General features: G+C 34.1%; 1 protein-coding gene across 1 annotated transcript in view; it reads right to left on the bottom strand.

Annotated features, from left to right (window-relative positions):
* Nucleotides 1-26027, bottom strand: part of LOC111044402 (AT-rich interactive domain-containing protein 2-like) — a 120246-nt gene that overhangs the window by 27940 nt on the left and 66279 nt on the right. Inside the window, exons 5-15 of the mRNA XM_039439448.1 lie at nucleotides 25569-25796; nucleotides 24057-24303; nucleotides 21495-21703; nucleotides 19200-19393; nucleotides 17480-17644; nucleotides 12446-12923; nucleotides 11091-11313; nucleotides 9385-9937; nucleotides 6196-6573; nucleotides 2379-2546; nucleotides 943-1267 (exon numbers count right to left, since the gene is read on the bottom strand). Of these exons, the coding sequence (XP_039295382.1) occupies nucleotides 943-1267; nucleotides 2379-2546; nucleotides 6196-6573; nucleotides 9385-9937; nucleotides 11091-11313; nucleotides 12446-12923; nucleotides 17480-17644; nucleotides 19200-19393; nucleotides 21495-21703; nucleotides 24057-24303; nucleotides 25569-25796 (3168 nt within the window). The remainder of the gene's footprint in view (nucleotides 1-942; nucleotides 1268-2378; nucleotides 2547-6195; nucleotides 6574-9384; nucleotides 9938-11090; nucleotides 11314-12445; nucleotides 12924-17479; nucleotides 17645-19199; nucleotides 19394-21494; nucleotides 21704-24056; nucleotides 24304-25568; nucleotides 25797-26027) is intronic.

Raw genomic sequence — 26027 nt, 5'->3', positions numbered from 1 at the left:
GTCAAAAGGTAGAGTATTTGTATTATCTACAACAGTTTACAACTTATTATTTTCTTATATTTTGTAGAAAACTACAGACTAGACTAGAAGGGTTCCATACATATGACTCACTCTGTATAAATTCAATATAGAGACTTATCAACCACTGATGAAATAACGAGTAGCTAGTTTATTTAGTTGAAAAATTATAATTCTTTAGAACTTCAAGTATCAAAAAAGCATTTAAGCAGTGAACAATAGTAATGACATAAATTAACTCAGTATCAATGAAGAATTCTTGGCGAATATTAAACAGATTCATTTCATTTTTTTCAGATCTTCAAGTGACTGCAAGAGATGAAGAACGAATTGAGTTCAATTCAATTCATAGTAAGAACGAATAGTATATAATAAGAAAAACTTATACATATAAATTATTAAACCTTAGAAAACCTTATCTAAATTAAAATTTATTGTATCCCTTATAATTTATTTACTTTTCTCTTTTCTTCATTCTCAGAAATGACTCAATGATGAGTTTTTTTTTTTAAATATTATTATAATATTTTCGATTTGCAACGGTCACCAGCGGGCAAAGTTTATTCTTTTGCTGGTGATGCCATATATAATACGTAAATTATATATACATACGTAAAGAGATATTTATGATTTTGTATTATTATTTTCTTATTTTTAAGTTAACTCTTGTATTTTGTTTAAATTTATTGTTCATCATATTTGATTTGCTCTTTATTTGTGATTGTTTTTTTAAATGGCGAAATAAATGATTTGATTTGATTATCTACATAATCGTGAAATTGAATTGAAACAGTTTCAACTTTATTGTGAATACTATATTTCAGCTGAAAATACAAAGCATTAAATGCTGATTAGTCGCAAATTTGGTAATGTGGTACTAGAAAGTATTAGTTTCATTAGTAAAGTAACTGATAGATCACTCACCGCCAGAACTGCGTATGTTATCTTTGGATACAGTTGTCAGACTTGATGTGGTGGAGTCCGAGTCTTCAATCTCCATTTTGGTTACCTGTGACTCGCTAGTAACCGTTCCAGTTACTGAATCACTGTCAGTTTCCATGCTGGTAACAGTTCCAGTGATCTGTTGCCTAGTATCGGCCACCGCCACCGTTGTCGTAGGCTGGGTAATCGTTCCAGTAACCGGGTCCATTTCGGTACTCGTTACTTCACTGTTACTGTCACTGCTGCTCGTGATGCTGTTATTGTTGTTGACAGCGTTATCAGTCGGTTTTGCTTCGTTTACAGGAACCTGCCATAGACAATATCGATTTAGAAATAAGATTCTCGAATTTTCAATTTTTCAATTATATTTCATTCATGGGATAGATAAATAGATAATATAACGGATGGAAAAAACCATTTTATCTATATAAATAAAAATCGAGCCTCAAATTTTGAAATTCAATAACTTTTTTATGTGTGCACCGAACTTGATGATTTTTTTTAGTTGTGTTCGTTATGTTCAGGACCAGGTTTATAGCCTATCAAATTTGTAATCAGACTTTCCTACGGTCCTTCAAAGTTTACATGTGTAATCCTTTGGGAGAAGATTTGTGAGCTGGCCACACATAGAAATAAAAATCAGCTGTTATAATCATTGCGTCATACGACAGCCGTCGGTAGATAGTAGACAAGAATATGTGCTGCTCCATAACCGCCCATGTATTTTATTCTAAACGCCCCGTCTAAAAACAAAATGGCTGTTCTGTGTGTAACCATCCAGCAGTGCGGCCTCAGGTAAGACTTACATGCTCTAAAGACATTGCTTTGTTTCGAATAATTGTGCTGTCTTCGGTGTTCAGAATTAATTGATTTTTAATAGTAAATTATTCATTTTTTTAGTTGGAAAATTATCTATATAAATAAAATGCCGCATCGCGCCTCCTCAGGTGTGCATCCAGCTAAAGTTTGTCATGAGATCCATTCAACTATTTGGCGGTACGAAGTTCGCCGGGCCAGCTAGTTTACGATACAAATGACACTGATGTAATAACATTATTATTCATTAAATTTAAGTTTAAATTAAATTTCGAAAAAAAACTAGAAAATTGAACACAAAATAAAATAGGGTTCAGCTATTTTGAATTATTTAGGAATGTTTAATTTCGTCAAGGAAAAACGTTTCCAATTATAGAAATGAGAAAATAAAGATTGTAATAAAAACTGCGACTACGCCCCGTTTCTGAAAGCCAATTTTCTGACTCCAGCTGTTTAAAGTCTAGAACTTGGCAAAATCCTGAGCTCGGAAACCAGCCCTACGAAGTACTTCTAAATCCTATATGTATTTAAAACTATACACATATATTATATTCTATCATTATATTCTATCTATTTGGTTTATTTCGATTTATTTCACTCACCATAACAGCTTCCACCTGCTTAAAACAGCCATTGATTCTGGCCATCACCTGTTTGGTGGCTATGAACTTCTGTCCTGTTGTTGCTGATGCTGCAGATTTCACAGTCAGCTGATTCTGCTGCTGCTGTTGTTGCAGCATCATCCGTTGTTGTTGCTGCCTTTGGGTCACCTGATCAAAATCGACAACAATGTTAGTGAATCAAATTTATCGACACTAAACAAACTACAAGAATATTTTTTTAGAAATATTAACATTAGCTCATAATTATCAGACAAGGAGTGCGATTTCTTTACCAAAATCCTATATTGATTACTTCCTATTGATATACTTTTTATTTTTTTAATTTGATTCCTCTGGGAGACAGATGGAAATTACAGAGATATTTCAATTATTCAAATGCTAATGAATTAATTATAATTATTAAACGAAAATCCAAATTAAATGCTGTAAATCACCCCGAAGACTTCTGCTACTGCAAATATTGACAACAGGGTAAACAGCTAGATCAGTGGTCGCCAAACAGTCGATCGCGAGTTACCGGTAGCTCGTGGGGTAGTTTTTGGTAGCTCACAGATATGCTTGGGTTGTCAACCATGCACTGAGAAACATGGCTACAAAATTTTGCATTTCTCACAGATATAACTGAGAAGTTGAATGATTCAAATTTGCAGCTTCCAGGGGAAGATAAGGACATCGGTGGAATGATTTGAACTGTAAAATCGTTTTCCAAGGAGCTTGAGATGTGGAAAATGATCTTGTCTCTCAGATCACTTTCCAGAACTGGAAATATTTTACCTCAAGTCCACAAAGAAAAATATCCAATTATTATTCAAGTTGCATTGAGGTTGAAAGCTATGCTCACTCAGCTCTACCTACTTGTGTGAATCATCTTTTTCAAGTATGAAATTCATAAAAAATCGATATAGGAACATTTTTTGGACAACTGTATCGGAATGGCGGCTACAACGTACACTCCAAACATCAAGAAAATACTTGATCGCCAAAAAGAGTTCCACTGCCCTCATTGAAATGTACATTTCAACTTTTGTTATACTTTTTGCTATGAGATAAGTAGATTTCAACACTAGAAATGTATCTTTATAGGCAATAAAAGATACTTTCTTTATTCTAATATTTCTTGGTAGCTCACTAGAAGATTTATAAATGCTATTCTAGCTTACAGGCTCATAAGTTTGGCGACCACTGAGCTAGATGGAATTTCGATGAGTGCTACTATTTGAAAATTATTTGTCAGCCCGGGAAAGTCTTTCAAATTAGCTGTTTACCCTGTTGTCAATATTTGCAGTAACAGAAGCCTCTGGGAGAGTTTCCTATTTCATATAATCCCGTCTACATAATTAAACTATTGGTATAAGGAGTGTGATCACTTTACGAAGACAATATTCATAAACCCTTCATTGATGTCATCCTATTTATATTTTTGTTTTGGTTCAATTTTTTCCATCAGAAGAGTTCTGTATTTCAAAACCTTAAAATGTACGATAATCCCGTCTACACAAATACATTAATTGAATTGGCATAGAGAGCTCTCCTAGAGTAAAATAATTCATCATTATTACTGAACAATATTGACACCTTCACTATTATCATTATAGATTTAAAAATCTAGTTATAGATGGTTCAGTCACGAGAAAAATTTTGAAATCGCAGCGGTCTGAGCTTATTCTCATCCATGTACAACTATATTAATAGTTACTTTTTTCATTTCAGTTTCAATATCTCCATTCATTCAATTAATAAAGAATAAGTTTCCAAATATAATAACTTCAGATACTGTTTTTGTGGGATATAGTGATATTTATCCATAATGAAGCACTGGAATATTGTCTAAAATATAATGAATTTATTGAAAAGTTACATACATGATGCAACACCTATGGTGTCAACTTCAGTGGATCTCACACTGAAGATAACAACATAGGTGTTTCAACATGTATGTAACTTTTCAATAAATTCATTATATTTTAGACAATATTCTACTGCTTCAATATGATTACTCTTAAATGCTTTGCTATTTTCAACATTGCAGCAGTTTCAATACTTTCTTTCATTACTACTGAGATACCTCACGACATATAGCTATTTGGACTCTTTCTTTCACTACATATATATTTGATGTCTGCACAATTAAATAAACTTTATGGAGCAATTTTCAGATTTTACAAACCTTCAAGTCCCGGCTCATTATCAAATTCATGTCTACTCAAAACATGTTAGTCTATTTGAAAACTTGATTCAACACAAAAATGAGAACAACCAATCAAATTAGTACTGGGTCAATATTGTTATTTTCAATGTTAATACATCAATATTTAGTAATGTGTTAGTGAACTATTTAGTTTAAAACGATAGCCCTGTTAGAAAAACAGAGTTTTCTAAAAAAAAATAATAATCAAATCAGATAATCTTAGAAATTTAACAATATATTAATAATATTTGTATAGTTTGGAATCAAGAATACACAATTTGAATTCATTAGTTAATCACTTCTTATACCTCTCAGACGTCATTGAACAATGAACAATTAACGATCAACAAAAACATTGATAAGAGGATAAAAAATGTGAATAAAATCAAGATTTCACACATCGATGAATATGAAATGATGAAGATGACAACAAATGACAAGTGGAAATAATGCATTTAAAAGATAATTTCAAATCTTATAATGAGAAAGCTTCTATCTAAAATCTACAATAGAAAAAATTAAAAAATTAAAGCTAAATTATAGGATATAATATAGCTTATTATTATATTTATGGACTGAATTAATGGCTATCTAGAAAAACTTCTTCAAATACCACAAAGAAGAATAGAAAGTTACATGCAAAAAAGACTATACGAAGGAAAACATATCATAAAACTAAATCAACTCAAACTCAAAAAACAAACTAACAAACGCAAACAAAAAACTCATGCCTAAAAAATGATACTTTTCACACAAGGGGGGCTATTAGTGGTGTTAGACAAACTGTCACCTGTTGATGTGTTGACCAATGATTTGATGGCGATTAAATCGACCATCAGTTAACCACCGATTTCATTGGTGATCACCATCAGACGATAATACTCAATTTCAGGAACTATAATAACTAAGAGGTGATTATTCAAGTATTAAGATTGAAGGAGAAAGATAAATTTGTTTTGTTTTTTTTTTAATTTGACGTTATAATTGTACAAAATGGAATGAGTAGATGAAGAATGGGATAATTGGCTGAAGGATAGATCAATTTTTAAATGATAATACTTCTTAATGGAGATAAATTCAACAATAATGTGAATGACAATTTTTTTAGAAATGTTTACACATTGGTATTCTCTTACTTCTGAGTAGAGCTAATATTGTTTCGGAAGCACAACTTGAGAGAGTAGGCAAACTACAATATGATAAGAATTATCGAAATTTAAACGAATAAGAACAGAAGAAGGAAAAACGAGACTGATGGGCTATAAGAAAAATAAATATTTTTGGAAAAAATTTAATTATTATGATATACGTCATAATTAAGACGTTAAACTAGTGGGTGTTCAAGACGTGTTTATTATATTCTAGATGTTTTGCCTATTCTAGTTATGATGTTATAAGTAGGTTAGGTTTATACCATAAAGAAAAGATAGCATTATGCTATATTTTCTCTATGGTACTGTCTGACCAACAACGTGATTGTCGATTTGAAGGCAATTAAGTCATTTTACGGTACCTAGTTTGGATTTTCGTGCAACTGGCACAACGTGTGTGGGGAAACTAGATGATCATAGATAGACAGGTAGATAGACCTAGAGTGGTACGCCTTACCTGTTCTAGCTGCAAGTTGCCTGAAGTCGACGTAGTGAGCTGATAGTGTAGAGTGGCCGCACTACCTGTGTTGGCGGCACTACTAGTGACAACCATCACTTGATTGCCGGTCACCTGATTGCCGGCGGTTAGCTGATTGACGTTACCCGTTGGCTGATCGCCTACCTTGTTGGCTAGCAGACTCTTGATCAGTGAAGTGGACGCTGACTGAGACTGCTCCGCTGTGGACGGTGACAAAGTGGTGGATGATGACGATGTCAGAGTAGCCGACGACAACGTGGAGGACGTTGTCAGAGAGGCCGACGACAAAGTGGTCTTAGTTGTCGTCGCTGCTCCGGCGCCCAACAACGCCTGACTCAGGTGGGGATGCGCGGACATCTGTGGATGGATGGGATGCAGTCAAGGTGGAAACACACACACAAACACAACACTTACTCCGACAATCTACTACCAAATACTGTGTAACCGAGTGTTTTCATGTCTTGTTTAGAGTAGTTCATATTCATGACAACTAAGAGATTAAATTGATGATCATTTAATTCAAACTCAAATTTATTTACCAAGAAATACAGAGATGTACAGTATCCCCAGAGATGTTGACTTAGCATCTGAGTATGGTTGGTTTACAAACTTAAAATCAATTAAAATTTCAAGTTAAAAACGATATACTTCGGGTTGATTAATATTAGTTGCGACCTGAAGACTCTGACATCAGACCTGAGCCAGCCAGGTCACTCGATATTATTATTTAATTGAGTTAAATATAAGAGAATAAATTAAATAAACATTTGAATATTTATCTGGAATTTTGAATCGTACTTGTAAATAAAGTACAGTATTCAAGGAAGAAATTATTGTTCAATCTCTCAGAAATGACGTAGTGCTGGAGAATATAAAGATGTCCTTTGAGAGTATATTGGTAATTGGCTATATAATTAAATTATCAATGTCAAATAGATGTTCAAGAAATTTTAGTACAATAATAATAAATTAGTGCTCTAAACAAAAATATTAAATTATTATAAGAGACTGAATGATAAACCACTGGATTGGTTTGATGCACTGTCAGTATTAATCTTTAGTTTTCGGAGGGGAAAAATAAATAGGCATTATAAACTCTAAACAAGACATGAAGATTCTATCTACATTCTCAAACATAATTAATGATAATACTCCAATACTGTATCTAAATTGTAATTTATTGTAATATGAAATCAGTGAACTCTACTGGAATTGAATACAAAAGTGAATAGAAGAGATTGTCCAACAATGAAACTATAAGTAATTATATTTACTCTCATATAGAAATCAATGTATTACATTTTAAATTTGAACATGTCTTTCTCTCAAAATATTTATTTCATCAAACAAATGCATGCAAATATGGAGTAAAGAAGTAAATCATGGTTTTTGCCTGTTCAAATTGAATGAGAAATAACAAATAGTTTACCAATCAAGGATGGATAAGATTTGAGAAAAAATGTGTAGATATGAATGAAGATATCAATAATTTTTTTTCATGAAAAGATTTAAATAGAAAAAAAATACAAAATGAAAACTGTTGAAAAGAGAATAAAGATATAATAGAATACAAAGGGGATGGAAATAATAAGAAACTAATGTAGAAAAAGATTACACAATAATGATGAAATAAATGAGCAAAGAAAAATCAGTGGAAACTATGAAACGGAAAACAATTTCAAGAAAAAAAATTGAATCAATTTCAGAAATCTCATAATGGATTCTGTTTATCCTAATTCAAACTAGCATGATTCAATTTTAAAACGGAAGATTTTAAAGTTGTGAAAGAGTATTGGAAAAATTTCGAATAAATAGACAAACTTGAAATATATTCTTATTGAGATTGAATGAAGATATCTCTATCAACAGACCAGAAAATATTCTAAGATAACAAAAATACAACTAATCTACCGTCTAAATACAACTTTCTAATCTACGGACTATTTTTGTCTAGTCATACTGACTTGAAAAATTGAAGATATATGGAAACAAACCTGATTATTGAAGACTGCAATTCCCTTTGAGACTGCTGATAATCATTTCCTAAATAATTCTACCTAACTACCAATTTGCCTATTTCAATTACATTTCAAATTTTCAAAACAATACAAATAAATTTCAATTACAATTTTGCTCTTACAATTATGTGAGCTTTCATATTTGAAAAATGATGAAAATTGATTTTGATTTACAACCTCAATTTGAAAATCTTGTGCAACTTGAAAATGGTTATCATTAAATCTTTGCTACTCAAGAGTCTTAAGACATAATGAGTTTCTGATGAGAAGAAAACCCAAAATGCAAACTGTCCTTAAATCCTCCTGTTTCAGTACTGAATCCTTTCGAATTCAATACAAATTCATATGAAATTAGAAAAATATCTTATTTATGACTTTAGATGATGATACCACTGACAAGCAAAATAATATCTACGGTCTATGTAATAATAGAAAACTGAACGCTATCTTTTCTGCAAGAAACATGATCCACCCTATCTGGTTACTAAGTTTATTTGGTGTATTCATTCATTTAGTTTGATTACTTATTTTATTTGGTTGATTATTATGTAGTTTAATTATATTGTTCAATTTAGTAGTTTAATTGGTAGAGATTGGTAAGTTGAAGTTATCCCGAACTTCCCAGCATCAAATTTAGAGACAAAAAAACTTATACCCCAAATACAAAAATTAGTAACAAATCCTTGTTTTTCTAAATAAGTGAAATTCTGAGGCAAAACCTTGATTTTCCTACTGCCAACATTTAACAATGACACAAAACATCAATTTTTCTACTGCCAACATAGAAATTAGTAGCAAATCCTCCACTTGGATAAAATGTTTAGTAAAATAACATTGATTTTTTCATCTTAACACAAAAATTATTGACATAAACAGTGATCTTCACTCTTCCAACATCAAATCCAGTGACAAAACCTAGATTATCTTACTCCCAACATAAATATTAATAAAATAACATTGACTGTTTTAGAACCCAATATCAAAATTATTAGAGACATATACAGTGACTCTTTGAACATCAAATACATGATTCTCTAGTTCTCGACACGAAATTAGACACTAAACCACGATTCCCCCCCACAATCTTTCTCACTGATTTTTCTTGCTCCACTCCCCCACCAACCCCACACACCTTCTCCGTCGCACTTACCTTAGTTTTCGGCTCGCGTTTGGGGGCGCCACCGGGACCCCCACTAGAGGGAGGCTTCGGGGGGGCGCACAGCTGTGCCTTGAGAATGGGCGAAACGGGGGGAAACTGCTGACAGGAGGAGGGGTTCACAGAAGCAGTCGAAGTCGAAACAGAGGAAAACTGTGGAGGAGGAGGATTGAGAGGAGGAGGAGGAGGGGAGGTGGATGTAGAGGAGGACACAAGCAACGGAGGAGGAGGTGGAGGAGGGAGAGAAGGAGGAGGGGGAGATGTGCTACAACTAACAGAATGAACAGAAGTGGAAGAAGTAGAAGAAGAAGAAGGAATAGAAGTGGCGACATTTACAGCAGTAACGATGGACGACGATGTCGAAATGGCGGGAAGTGTTGTTGTGGTGGCTGGCGTCGCCATGACAACGGTTGTCTGTTGCTGTTGTGATTGTGGTAGTATTGCTTTGACGGTGGCCGTTGGTTTCGGTTGGATGCCTTCGTAGTTGTGCACAGTGATCTCTCCAACCACCGACTGCTTCGGACCCACGTTCAGACCGAATACCGTCCTGCAAACCACAGGAAGCCATTAATACGTCGATAAAATTAATGAACGAATAAATAAATAGAAAAAAATGAATAAATAAAAATAAATAAACGGATAAATATATACTTAATAATATATTGTTTATACTCTATGTAAGAAATAAATAAGTATAAGTAAGCTTCAGTGAGCTGAATAGCTTGTTTCAAAGTTAATGTCCAATACTCCATTTATAAAATAAGGAAAAATTCAACTAATTTGGAAAAAGCTAACCTAAAATTATATTTTAATAATTATTCGAGATAATTCTAAATTGAACTTTATTCATCACACCTTCTATAACTTGACTCAATTTAGTTTTGCTTTTCAAAATGGTTTATATTCATTCTAGATTTGAACAGAAAATTTTAATTGAACTCGTTCAATTTAAATTCTGAATGTTACACCATAGTCAATTAAAGCAAATTATCAACACATCTACTGAGTTTCTTCAACAAAAAAACTTTTTTTTGTTATTCAGTATTATCAACTGATATTCATTCAGTATTACGTACTCAATTCTATTGCATATAGAGCAGATGAATCATAAAATTGCATAATGAAAAACTAGCTACTTTCGTTAACTCAAGATTTGTATCAATTCAGTTGGTTTGCGTCATTTCATCTCCATAATTCACTATACTTCAATAATATTATTTAGTAATTGAAAGCACTAAAAAGCATGAAAAATCCTACTTTTAGCATATTATTTTGTCATAACTATTAATAATCTCTATATGCTCCCAAGGCTGCTTGAATACTGGGAGAAACCTGGTGATGATATATTACAATAACCTGATAACGAGAAGGTCCCTGATTTTCATTGAAGGTAATGGTTTTCAAATGTCTGCCAGAGGCCTTCTCGTCATGTGCTGGATAACGCAACGGAAAGTTGAGAAAAACCATTGGTCCAACGTATTTCTAAACTTGAATATTTCTATGTTGTTTTCCATGAAGAAATACTTGATAACTCTATTGAAGTTGAGACACTTAGTTTCAAAGTGAATAATCAACAGAGTTATGAATTTCACTAGACATTTCGTAAAAATTCGACTGAAGAACTATCAATCCTTTGTATTAAAGAGATGCGATTGAAAATCTCAAGATTAGAACACAAGATTCAACAGAAAATTACTAACCTGACACAACGCGGAAAATGGTTGGGAGCAATGACACCTCGCCGCCCTATCTTGGCACAGCTGGTGATGTATTGCTTGTACAGTTCCCCCTGCTCCACCTTAGCCGGGCCCCCCTGACCACCCTGGGGCACCGCCTCGAATGTCTGTCGCAACCAGTTCAGAGCAAACTGCTCATTCTCTAGTGCCACCTGCTGAGTGCTAGTTGTGCTTACTGGCATCACTACTGCAATCACACACAAATACAGACAACATCAGTTATACTTTGCAAAAGTTGAAGTCAATTTGAACGAACAAACACAGTACCGCGTCAAACTGGGCTGGCGACAAAGTGGGCCGACAACAAACTGGGCTGGTTTTCCAGCCCAGTTTGTCGTTGCATGCACCGCCAGACTTGCACTCTAAGGAATGCAGCCCAGTTTGACGGCGTGCAACTTTGGCGGAAGCCCATTTTGTCGTCAGTCCAGTTTGTCATCGTCCCACAAACACAAGGGAAAGCCTGGTATCCCTACTACAATCACACATAAACAGATAGACAACATCAGTTACCCTCAGGATGTAGGAAAACTGTAATCTGTCTCGCTTAGTGGTAAGAAACTAAAATGATACATAGCTTCTTATAACTGTTGAAATTGGATCAAATTTTGTATGTAAGAACTTCAATTATTAAATAATATTGACTCTGGCAACTGTGAACGTGATATGTAAGATTTGATTGTATAGAAAGAGATGTTGTGGTATTTCTCTATAATAAAAAGGGGTAGCCGTCTAGGTGTCACCCCAACTACCTGACACCTGGTTATTTTGGCCATAGGCGACTACTTGTACCCTCGTAAAAATATACCATTGCCGCCATGTTGTCCCCCCGACTACTTGACACCTACTGGACCGAAGGTGCCAACTAGTCATGACCGTAAACGACAACTTGACACCTCGCACCCTCGCGTCAGAGTGTCCCACCGACTAGTTGTCACCTCCTTAGAAAGGAGACAAGTAGACGGGGATGGCTCACGTCAACTTGTCCCCTAAAAACAGGTTGACGGAGGTGTCGAGTAGTCAGGGTGGCACCTAATCGCGTTCCCATGAAAAGTATATACCACAATATATAGCGGCATTGACTACATCAATGTCTTATTCATTCATTAAAATATTGCAATAAGTAACATTACTCATATGCAAGCTCTTTCGAGCATGGCCGCATATGGGAGTACTGAATACATAATATGAATACTAAATTTTCAATGTTCTCAGTATTATTTTTAATATGAAAGACTTTCAGTTAAACTCTAAATCCAAGCCATTCTAATCATACAACAAATTTTTTAACTACTTCTAGAAACCTATTTATTAAAACTCACCTCTCTGCGTAGCAAACGCTCCCGTTCCCGAACCCGCCTGCACCAGCGTCACGTTCTGCTGATTCTGCGACGTCACAAACCTGGCCGGCGTCGTCGAGCCCGTCTGTGACGTCACAACAAAATGGCCGCCGCCCGCCTGTGAAGCCACCACAAAGTGCTGGCCACTGCCAGTGGTGACCACCTGTTGGTGTTGTGACGTCACCACCAGATGCGGCTGTGACGTCACTACGAGGTGAGACGGCTGTGACGTTGTGATGGCGGACTGCTGTGACGTCACCACCAGATGTGGTTGAGGTGCGGCCACCACAAACTGTGGGGATGCAGGCGTGGTGGTGGTGGTGTGCACCGTGGTGAGGTTGACTGGTGTCGGGGTGGTCACCGCGGTCTGTGGTGTTGGGGCTGTGGTGCCCAGTGCAGAAGTGGACACAGTCTCCACAACACGCATCAGTACACACGCTTTGGGACCGTAGCTTTGTGCCTAAAAAACAAAAAAAATCAAATCAAATCAAATCGTTTATTGCACAAAAATATATACAGAATACAACTGAAAGGAAATTGACAACTTTGTGCTACACGTCGGCAAAAGAAAACTTGTACGCCAACGTGGAGTCTTAATATAACTTATTCACTTATACATTAATATTAATATATAAATGATCCTACAATATTATAATATAGGCTAACAGTAATTAACATTCAACCAACTAAATATTCCATTCTAAGAAATAACAATAAATTAAAGATATACATAAGCTGAATTTAAGATTCATATAACATCAATCAATATTAAACCAAATCATTAATTGAATAAAAATAATTTTCTTTCACCCAGGTATGGAAATCTTTTATTTTAGGCTTCTTTAACAACCATCCTCTTGGAACTTTATTATAGAGTTTATTTCTCAAATATGAAATACTTCTACGGGATAGGGTGCTATCAACTCTTTCAATTGTGATCAAGTTTTGAGCGACTTGTCTAGTTACTCTTTGAAAATTTTGAATATTTTTTAATTTGAGTACATGTTTCTTAATAGTCTTTAAAATGAACAATTGTCTTATAGTGAACAGATTGGAATTTTGAAACAATGTGACACTTGGGAAATCTCTCGGATACCTCATTATTGTTTTGATAACTAACTTTTGTAAAACAAATAGAGGTTTTAAAGTTGAATCAAAAGTTCCTCCCCATATAGAATTACCATACTGAACTAAGGATTGGAATAGAGCAAAATAAACAGATTTTAGTAATTTTAGACTCAAAATACTTCTAAGCATGTACATTTTTAAATTGACCACCCTTAATTTTCTACAAAGGTAGCTAATCTGAGGTGACCAGCGTAGATGCTTATCAACAAAAATACCAAGATACTTGTAATTGTTTACACTCTCATAACCTCATTGCAAGAATCACATGGATACCTGTTACAAGCATTATTCAAACAAAGCCTGTTCATATCTAGATCTCCTCTTGTTGTTGGACTGAAGGTCATACATTTTGTTTTACCAAGATTTAGTCTCAAATAATTACATTTTAGCCACTGAGAAACCTTATAGTAACCCACTTTTGTTTGCTTGATAACATCTTCCCAGGAACCTTCTTGGAAGATAAGTGCTGTGTCATCAGCAAAACAAATTGTCTTAGACCCAACTGAGTCCAGTACACTAGGCAGGTTATTAACATAGATCAAAAATAAAACTGGTCCCAATACAGTCCCTTGAGGTAGACCCCATGTCACATCTCTAATCTCACTATTACTACCACCACAGCTAACGATTTGGCTTCTACCCCTTAGATAACTTTCAAAGAAATCTAACTCTATTCCTTGAATACCAATATTAGATAGTTTCTGGATCATTTTATCATGTGGTACTGTGTCAAAAGCCTTGGCCAGGTCCAGAAACATTACCAAGGTTTTTTTATTTGTTTTGAAACCATTGTATATTGTCTCAGTTAAGGACTCCAATGCATCCTCTGTGCTTCTACCCTGTTGGAAACCAAACTGCCTCTTATCAAGGATTTTATTAACATCTAGATATTCAACTAATCTTTTCTTTACCAATTTTTCGAAAATTTTAGAAATAGAACTTAGCATGCTAATTGGTCTATAATTTTGAGGTATTTCTTTACTCCCCCCCTTGTGTAAAGGGATAACTTTTGCATGTTTGAAATGCAAGGGAAAGTATCCAGGTGAAAAACAACAATTGAAAATTTCTGAAAGAGGTTTAGAGATTGTGTCAGTTAATAGTTTTAGCACGCTGTTGGATATGTTATCCCATCCAGGTGCCTTATTATCATTCAAACTTTTGATTACTTCCTTGATTTCTGTTTCAGTAACAAAATTGAAATTAAATGCATTTTCAATATCTATTGTTTGTTCCAAATATTGAACTTCATTCTGTCCATGTATATCAATTTCCTGCGCTTGATTTATACCTACATTCACAAAATAGTCATTCAAAGCATTAAGATCTTGATTTACATGTAATTGTGAATTCTTATTTACCCCAATAATTGCTTGATTTATCACAGACCATATCTTCTTAGGGTCACCTTGAGCTTTATTTATTTCTGATTGATAATAAAAATCTTTTGCTTTTCTAATTAGATCTACTATTCTATTTCTGTAAGACAGGAATTTCCTTCTCAGCTCTACATTAAATGGTTCATTTTTCAATCTTTTATATAATCTATCTCTTATAGTTATGGACTTTAGAATTCCATTGGACATCCAAGGTTTCAAATGTTTTTTAGTTAAATTAACCTTTTTAATAACTGTTGCTCTACTGATGCACGTTTTTACATTATTTACAAATTCATTTACTAATGTTTCAATACTTCTATTCGCGTCAATCTCCCAATTCATTAAAGCACTCTCCTCTAACAACTTTTCTTTATCAACATTCATCACTTCAATAAACTTACATGGCTTACTAGATCGAGAACAAACATCTCTTTTAATTGATGCGTGAAGAGCAGTCGCATAATGATCAGTAATTGACATTTCTAATACAGCAGTTTTTAATGAGTCATTATGTTTGGATTTAGAAAAATATGGTCTAAACAAGTATTTGAAGCAGGACGAGTTTTTCTATTGACAAAGGACTCAAACCCATGCGAACTCATAATAGACAAATAATCATGCGTTTTTTTTAGAGTTACATAACAAATCAATATTTACATCACCTATCACTAATGAATAATCAAAATTAAAGCATGAGCCATTCATATAATTATCAAGTTGTTCTATAAATAAAGGTATACTTGTACTAGGAGATCTATAAACGGATGTTACTAAATATTTATTATTTTTAGTTTGCAGCTCAACAGCTAAGAAAGGATATTCGTTTGGACTATCAATTTTTTTCGAGGAAATACTATTAGCTACATACATGACAATTCCATCTGAACGATTCAAGGAGTTACTTTTTATATATAAATTATAGCCATTAATGTTTAACAGTGATTTTTCTTCTTCAGAAGTCCAGGTTTCAGTAAAAATTAGAACCTCAAATTTTGTTCTCATGCTGTTCAAAATAATGAGAATTTGATCAAAATTTCTTTTCAAACTTCTTATATTTAAACTAAAAATATTCAATTCATAATTAAGGGGCTGGATTTTTCCTGAAAAGGAAATATAGTTTTCAAATGTTAAGTTTGTATAGTTTTCAAATGTTGTTAATGTAGATTTTATGTAATTTATTTATTATTTATTAGATTGAGCAAACAATACAATAGTCGGAAAAGAAAAAACATGCTATTGCCCAAAACTCCTTCAATTTCCTGATTTTGTCACAAATTGTCCAAATATTATGTAGGTTATGTTCACTTCAAATCTTCAATCTGAAACTATGAATCAGAATAAAACAAAGAATTTCAAATTTAGATAAATTGATAATGAAACTTCCGTTAAATTATCTAGTAATGAATGTAATAACTTTATAAAAGGGTACTATGGTATTATTTAAACTAACATAATAAAGTAGTACTGAAGAAATACGTTTTTAAAATGTAATAACATATAACATATGTACTATACTCAACATCTAAATTGATATGTCGTTATGAAGGACTGAATGCTTACATGATATGATTCTACGTTTAATTTATCTAATTGATATGTCGTTATGAAGGACTGAATGCTTACATGATATGATTCTACGTTTAATTTTCCTAGCATGAAAATTGAGTGTTCTATTGAATATTATATTAATTCCCAGGATACCTCCAGGAAGAATCCCTTTAGAGACTAAACAACTGGGAAAACAGATATAGGAAGGCCGAGGAAAAGATGGGTACCGGAACAGGTTATTTACTGGACTTAATCCTTGAAGAAGAATAAGAAAAAGATTAATTACCAATACAAAGAGCAGTAGCCCTTTTCCTTCAATAGGTAAGTTACATTATAAAACAAAACATATTATTCCAGTATTAGAGCCTTTTACACAGTGATATGCACAATTATTGACAATCACAAATCATCACATTATACAATAATATGATTGGGAGAAGACAACAGACATAGCCCAAAACTGTCTTCTCCCAAATTTTGATGAATTGAAGTTTCGATTATTGAAAATGTTAAAATGAATCATGCTATATTAGTCGATATGTTATATGAGTTAAAGTTGATTGTTCATATCGATACCGTATCAAGTCAAAGGTCTAGTCAAATATTCTAGTCGAATCTAGTCAAAGGTCTAGTCAAATATTTATCTATCTGGTAAAAGTTGAAGATTGTGGTTTTTCATCCATTCTAAGCTGCGATCTTTAATTGACGAAATAATGTGTTGAAAAAGTTATGAATTCAGTTTATAATCTTGATTCGAAGTTATATTTGGTTATGAATTTGAAGTTGTTTAGATTGTTTAATTGATACAGGTTTGTCATCAAGTTGTAAACTGATAGAAGCTAGTTATGTTTGGTTATGAATTTGAAGTTGTTTATATTGTTTAATTGGTACAGGTATGTATGTCATCATACTGAAAACTGTTAGGGAATATCGTAATAAAGTAGATGTTATTCAGTGGTGTTACCTCAACAGTGAGCAGCGATACAAGGGTGTCGAGTGCGCCATGCACCCTGACAATGGCGTTGCACGAACGCTCGCCGAGCGAAGTGAGCGAGTAGAGACACTCGAGTGTGTGCACCAGCACCATTATATCCTGCAGAGTCAGAAGTTCGCAGATCCTCTCGTACACCTGACAAAATAATAAAAATAATTTTTATTAATTGAAACAACAGGCTGAAACCAATTTTGCCTCCTTCACACAATACAGTACTTTCAAAAATATGGATAGAAACATTAAATAAAATTACTTGGATATATAAACACAATCAATTATATCAAGTATCACCGAAAAGAATGATCAAAAATAGAAAAGAAGTCAAAAATAGCCTGACAGCCTGACTTATTAAAAAAAGCTTGTTTCGAAAGTTCAAAAAACAACAATTATTTTGCATAAGGAAAACAAACCTAGAAAATTACTTTATCAGCAATTTTTAGTTATCTGTTTTTTATATGAGCCATTACTTTTAATAAATATAATTTTTTGAATGGAAATAATTCAACTCTATGTAAAAAAAACTCCGATAAATGCAATAATGTACTACCCGTGAGCACGGTGGTCATTGAAAAATTCCACAGAATATTCTTCAGAAATATATGTATTCAAGTTAAACCGGGATTAATTTCCTACTATAATTGATGAACAAATACTGGGTTCAAGTGTTCAAAGAAGCAAAAAATTTTAATTTTCAAGTTCAAAAATGTTCAGTCACTCAATAATTTTGATAAATAATTGTGTATCTTGAACCAATAAATTAATGAATGAATAATGGAATATTCAAGGTCCAAGTCAACAATTTCACCATTTTATACAGATAAGCACAAAGGTAATTTTTACAATAAGAATAAGTGATTTGATTTGCATGTGAAATAAGCTCTGGTGAACTATGACGTGTTCCACGAAGCAAATACAATATCTCTATGTATTTACTTCTTCATGAATTTTCAGTAATCCCAGTACCTTGCTCCTTTACTCGAGAGAAATAACATAAGCTATAAACCCACAAGCTGTAAACTAAGGGTGTGTGATCACATTGAATGTGTATATGTGCATGTGCAAGCTTGGTTATGCATGACCAAGCGTGCAGATGGGAAAAAAATCTGTAAAGAGCAATAGGAACACTCACACTGAACGCTTGCACTTGCTGGTTGCAGCTACATGACATGCAAGTCACAACGTATTTCAATGGCACTTTTCAGATTTTGTTCTTTGGCCCATGGGTCATACTGATTCAAGGTGCACTTGCACACATACTCATTCAATCTTACATACATTCAATGACATTAGATACATTTGGACTATTTTATAAGTTAGATTTGGAACCGTTTTGGGCGTGAGCCATTGCTACTTTTCTGTAAGTTGTGTAATTCTGAATGATTAAATAAATGTGATCACACTTAAGGTTTAAACGGACTATACAATGACATAGCCACCTCTAATACAAGGCCCTGGCCTACGATATTGCAACGTCTCAGTGTGGACCTAGAATCTAATACATGATTGGTGAAAAAGATCAGCTGGTATTTTTTAAAATCTTTTTCACCAATCATGTATTAGATTCTAGGCCTAAACTGCGACGTTGCAATATCGTAGGCCGTGCCTTGAATTAGAGGTGGCTATGACAATGATCATTGAAGTCACTGAGCAAAATAGTAATTAAATGAATAATAAATGTTGTTGAACAAACCTTATCATCGATACACCTCAACAGCAGATCCTCGTTGCTCTCGTTCTGGCCGAGTTTGTTGAGCAGTTCGAGGGAGGCGAGGGCAGCCGCCCTGTCCTGAGACTCCAGACCTTTGTTGACCACAGCCAGCAGGGGGTCCAGCAGTGAGTCACTCAGAGCCACGTCTGACGCCACGTTCGTCAACATGTCCAGACCTACAACACATAACCTATGTATAATATTTGGACAATTTGAAACTAAATTAGGAAATTGAAAAAGTTTTGGGCAATAACCTGTTTTTTGTTTTCCGATTATTGTATTGTTTGTGCTAACCAATTGAATAAATAAATAAACACAACAATCAAATAAATTATTAAACGTACCTTACATTCATCAATATTATTGGTCAGACAAGATAGCCGAGAAGAGTAAGGTACCCAGGCACAAGCTAAAAGTTCCTGTGGGCACTATCCGCAAAGAATAACTAGATAAAGAAATTTCAATTCGAAATGTATGAAGATGATGTGGATCATCGAAACTATTCGTTTCAATTTGTGTTTTCAATCTATTATTTTATATGAATTTCAAAAAAGTACTATAATGCTATTTTATAAAAGCAATAAATTTATTATTCCTAAAGAATAACAATGATAACATTTACAATAAGCAAATCAATAAGTTTGCTCTTCATGACATCATTAAAAATACTAACAGACATACAGAAATTGCTCGCTTGATATAATAGGATTATTTAAAACGTTTTGATAATTTTAGATGAAAGAAAAGTCGAAATACATGAGAAACTGGAATAAAGGATGAATAGAAGAATAAAATAAAATGAATTTACTATGTAAAGCCTTTTCATTTTGAGTATTTTTCATATGTAATATAGAAATTTATTTTTCCTAAAGAATAACTATGATAACATTTACAATCAGCAAATCAATAAGTTTTCTCTTCATGACATCATTAACAATAATGTCATGAAAATGCTGTATTGAGAAAAAATAAACTCCAGATGTTAAAAAACTAATTAAAATGCTAAAATATAATTTAAAAATGTAACTGATGTTGAACAAGGAAGGTCTCTGCCAAAGTTAAAGCCAAGTGCAAAGCTTAATGTTCTGAAATACAGGGTGAATTGAACAAAATAAGATGAATTTACAATGTAAAGCCTTTTTAATAATTTGAGTATCTTTCATATGACTGGAACGTTAAGCTTTGTACTTGGCTTTAACCTTGACAGAGTTCTAGACTATGTAAAGCCTTTCCATTTTGAGTATTTTTCATATGTCTAGAACATTAAGCTCTGCACTTGGCTTTAACCTTGACAGAGAACCTCCTTATTCAACATCAATTACATTTTAAAATTATATTTTAGCATTTCAATTAGTTTTTTAAACATTTGAAATTTATTTTTTCTCAATACAGCTTTTTCATGACAGTTTATGTCATGAAGAGCAAACTTATTGATTTGCTGATTGTAAACGTATCATAGTTATTCTTTAGAAATAATAAATTCATTGAGATTTATATATTACATATGGAAAATACTCAAAATGAAAAGGCTTTACATAGTAAATTCATCTTATTTTATTCTTCTATTTACCCTGTATTTCAGTTTCTCATGTATTTCGACTTTTCTTTTATCTAAAATTATCAAAACGTTTTAAATAATCCTATTATATAAGGCGAGCAATTTCTGTATGTCTGGTAATATTTTTATATCTGGTTATTTATGTTCAACGGATGTCGAAAACGGCTCTAACGATTTTCACGAAATTTGGAACATAGTAGGTTTATAATAAAAAAAATCATTGAACTAGGTCTCATCCTTGGGAAAACTCGCTGAACGACATTAAAAGGATAATTCATCCATGGCTGAAACAGCAGAGACTTTCGTCGTCTGTGGATAGTAAAAAGTGAGCGAGTGATTCTGTGGAAAATCAAAATATCGCATCCCCGAAATTCATAAGCTGACGTATAGCCAGCTGTAGAATATAAACACGATCATTTTAGGGAATAGCGTTCTGTTTATCAATAAATAAAAATAACGAGCGAAGCTCGGTGCCCCGATATTAAAAACATATTACCATTCAAAATCATAAACTAACCTACTTAGCCTCCCCTTTTACCTTCAAAACATTATGAAAAAGAAGCTTAAATGATCATCTAATTTTGTTTGCAAGACAAATTGGAATCCAGCCGATCTGAGATCCTATTAATTTCTGAGGCGAATAAATGAATAATTATGAATTCTTAAATTATTTTAATATTATGTTGAAATATTGAGTGAATTGGTTGATGTTTGCTCACCACTCTGCCTGAGCACATTCCATTTGGCGCCGCAGCAGAGCAGCGCGAATCGCACGAAGGTGGTGTCGCTGGCGAGCGTTTGCGAATTGTCCTCCTCGAAGGAGAGGTTGCGCGCAATCTGCGCGATTTGCAGCACGCGCTGTCCGTAGCGGTCCTGTGTGCCCAGGGTGCGCCCCACGCAGAACAGGTCCTTGTCGTCCGGCTCTAACCTAAAAGAAATCAAACGAGAAAAAGTGTTAGAACAACTCAAAAGGTGAATATAATTGGTACATTTGAGATATTTTATTATTAACTTTATTATTAAGATCATTATTAACAACAATAAACCATAATAATAATAATGTGGCCAAAGTGGTTCAGCAGGCATTGGCGAAAAGATATGAGTTGATAGCGACTGAGGTGCCCTATAACAAGTGTAAGCCAGAAATGGTCTTGAATGGTGAAAAGGGAAGACTTCTTTGGGATTGCAGTGGAGGCTAACAGGCCAGACATCGTCTTGTTTGACAGAAAGAATAAAGAGGCTTACATAATTGATGTGGCAGTGCCCCTTGATGAGAATCTAGTGAGTACCATTGCCGAAAATAAAATAAAATACCAGTCCCTGTCAGTTGAACTGAAAGATATGTATAAATTAAGGAAGGTGGTGATAATCACTATAGTAGTGTCTGCCAATGGACTGGTCACAAAAGAATGGAGACAAGCAATGGAACAACTGCAGTTGGAGAACTGGCATATTATGAGAATTATGCAGAAAGCAGCAGTTCTTGGTACAACTAATATTCTACGCAAGATTCTAAGCCTCTGATCTTGAGAAGAGTGAATGAGTCTCTGCTTTGAATTGCTTTGAATAGTCTTGAGATCAGAATTGATCTCCGGCTACTTAGTTATTAAGACAAAAACTATTTTTCAATAATAATATATAATACAATAATCATATTTATATGATTTGTGATTTCATCCACGAATAAATAAATAAATAATTTATTATTACCGGGATAGCTTGAATCACAGCAATTTGCTATAGAAGGTGGTGGAAAGATCATAACTATGCCGCCCTATCATTCCAATGGACTTTATAACGTGAATCTTAATATAGAATTCCACTTTACAGGGTGTTTACGAACTCCTTACCAATACTCTGGGGCATTCTTCCTGGGTAAAAAACATATTCAAGCTCCAAAAAAAGCTGTTAGAACGATCAAAGGTATTAGAGTCCTGTAGGAACCACTTCAAAGAATTAGGCATACTAACAGTTCCCTCTATTTACATCTATGAGGTGATTATGCATGTTAGAAGAAATACTATGACTAGAAATGCTCATTCGCATGGATACAATACACGAAATAGAGGAGACTATGCTTCACTGTATCATAGAACAGCTCTTATTGAGAAAAAACAACATATTTGGGCCTTAAATTTATTTGAAGGCTTCCTACTCATTTGAAAAATTGTGAAGATGTTTTTGAGGAGTTGAAAAGTTTTTTGATGCTTGGAGTATTTTATACCACAGAAGAGTTTGTGTGTAGAGAGGGTTCCTTTGTGTGACTTTTTCTTCTTTTTTTGTATTACTGTATGTATTTTTGACAATTCCTATACTCTGATTAGAGTCTCTCGGAAGCTTTAAAAACAAACAAAAATATTTACATATCATATTTAAATTGTCCGGAAGTCTTCAGTTACTCACACAGCGGCCATTTTGTTTATTTCACTTTTTTTAAATAATGGTTAAACATACGAAATTGAAACTTTGCACAATCATTAATAACAACTGGACAAAGCTACAAAAATTATGATAATTTTTCAAATTCATAAAACAAAATGGCGGCCATTTAAAATGTTGTCTCTTAAATAACTCAGAAACCGTTCGTTTTACAAAAAATTTACAAGAATAACTTTTTTCAGTGAATTTAATTACCTATCGATTGGCATCTGATTTTTCAAGATTGAACCAATATTAACTGATATATGGTAGCTTTAGTGATAGGGCACTAAAATCTAGTGATGCGGCTAAAATCTGCCACAACGATGCAACCGTCTCCGTCTGCTTTGCATGTCATTTGTAAGATATTTTAGATTATCTCAAACAATAATTAATGTTACATAACTTTCTTGGTCTTGGCATAAGTTGAGAATAAACTGCCATACCTCAGTTAATATTGGTCCAATCTCATAAAACTCGGGTACCATTCGATAGGTAATAAAATTTACTAAAAAAAGTTATTCTTGTATTTTTTTGTAATTCCAACGGTTACTGAGTTATTCAAGAAACAACATTTTAAATGGCCGCCATTTTGTTTCATGAATTTGAAAAATTATCATAATTTTTTTTGAAGATTTGTCTAGTTGTTATAGATGATTGTGCAAAGATTCAATTTTGTATGTTCAACCATTATTTAGAAAAAAGTAATAAGTGAAAAAAGCAAAATGGCCGCTGTGTGAGTAATTGAAGACTTCCTGACAATTTAAATATGATATTTGGATATGTTTTCTACCCAGGAACAATGCCCTAGAGAGTACAAGTAGGGAGTTCGTAAACACCCTGTATTAGTGTTTTCGACTCACCTCATCCTCCGCTCGCCGCCAGGTCGCGTTGTCGCCGCGACCGCAGCCGCGTCGCCAACAGCCGTCGCGACGTCATCAGCCGCACAGCTATGCTCGATCGCCGACTTCTTCTTGCGTTTGACAAAGCGCGTCTCGTCCAGCAGGGCATGCAGTTCACTGTCCTCCTCCAGCACATCTGTCCAGAAGTGACGCATCGAGTAGCCACGCACTTTCTCGTACTGCTCTGTGAATAGTTCGCGCGTCGACGCTGCAACGAAAAACACACAACATTGATTTGTGTTACTGTATCATAATTATTTCAAATATCCAATTAAAGCTATATAAATAGAACTAAGGACTTCTAAGATTGACCAAAGAGCTAAATAGCAGTAAGAAATTCAATGAATGAAACTGTCCAAAAATTGCGCCCAGACCGGGAATCGAACCCTTGCCAATGAAGCGGCTTTACCTATTCGCCACTGATCGCAATTTTTGGACAGTTTCATTTTTCAAATTTCCTTCTGCTATTTAGTTCTTTGGTCAATATTTGTAGTAGCTGGAGTCCTTAGTTCTATTCATAGCTTCAATTGGACATTTTAGATTAGTTTCATACAGTAGTAATATTCCAGCAGTTGGTTAAACTGCAATGTCTAATAGAATCTTCCACCATTAGGCTAATAGTGTATTACTGTACTTCTTTATCCATTATGAACATTAGTTGAGAAAATACTTACTTCTTGTATTATTTTGTTATTTTTCAAAAAAGTGTTCCGTTTGTTCTACAAAATGAATTGTTTTTGTACAAAATTAATAAATAGATGAATATTACTTGGTTAGTTCTCGGGTAGATTCTCTGCAACAAAAAATATTATCTTCCAACTATACACTAGTAGGCCTACACAGCTATACTGTGGGGACCCGACAGTCAGTCCTCGACTGTCGCAGCAGGCGACAGTTGAGGACTCTTCAATATCGAGGACTGATTTTCATTCCTCTACGGTCGCAGTCTTCAACTGTCAGAGTCCTCCACAGTCAGTTCTGTGCTTTTAGAAGAGTCCTCTTCTGTCGGTGTCCTCGTTTGACATCGACCCCTATACTGTATTTTGGCCATATGCACTTAAGGTATGTAGATATCCATTCATTAGGCCATCTACGTTTAATGCTAATCCAGGTTTACATGTGGAAATGATCGCATTTATTATAACGAGTTACATTCAAAATTTAAGCCAACAGCTGATAAATCTTCTTCTAAACTTGGATGGAGGGTAAAAATAAGAACATGGGCCTCAGTAATATGGGTAGAATAATAGGGGCTTCAGTAATATGGATAAAAAAATATGAGCCTCAGTATCCAATTAAAATTCTATGAGAGATGAATCCATGAAATTTAAAGGATGAATTCTTCATGGTATTGTTGATTGAATAAAACAAAAATTTTCTAGAAATATCGATTTTTGAGAAAGTTATTCAATTTACCAAAAATAGCTCAATCTATAGCTAGATTTGATAGCAATGATTTTCTAGGAAACTGACCATGATTGAAGACAGCAGCATGCGCCATGAGGAAGGTGAGCAGCCTGGGGTGCTGATGCAGCCTGAGATGGTGCTTGGCCGAGGTGTCGTTGGCCGAGAGCAGAGTGCACACGTTGATGGCAAAGTCCTGCTCGTTGGGAAGTGGTGACACCAGAGACAGAGCTAGTCTGTCATAGTCGGATGCCTTGTAGAGGCGGGTGTCCAGGCCGTTGCTGGTGCGAATCGAATCTGCAACAAAAAGGCAGAGAAAATCTATTTTTAAAACACATAAAATAATCATGAAAATCTTCGTGGCATCAGCCCTGGAAATTTTATTATTTATTTATTTACAATGCAAATGACACTAACGTAATAGTAATAACATTGGCAGATAAAATAATAAGGTAGTCTTTGGGCTATTTTTCTTCAAAATTTAGGTGACAAAGTCCTAAATAAGGTAAGAATTTCACGTGAACAATT

The sequence above is a fragment of the Nilaparvata lugens genome, chromosome 12 (assembly GCF_014356525.2).
Source record: "Nilaparvata lugens isolate BPH chromosome 12, ASM1435652v1, whole genome shotgun sequence".
NCBI lineage: Eukaryota > Metazoa > Arthropoda > Insecta > Hemiptera > Delphacidae > Nilaparvata > Nilaparvata lugens.
The sequence above is the reverse complement of the archived record's forward strand: the minus strand, read 5'-3'. Positions and strand labels throughout refer to the sequence as shown.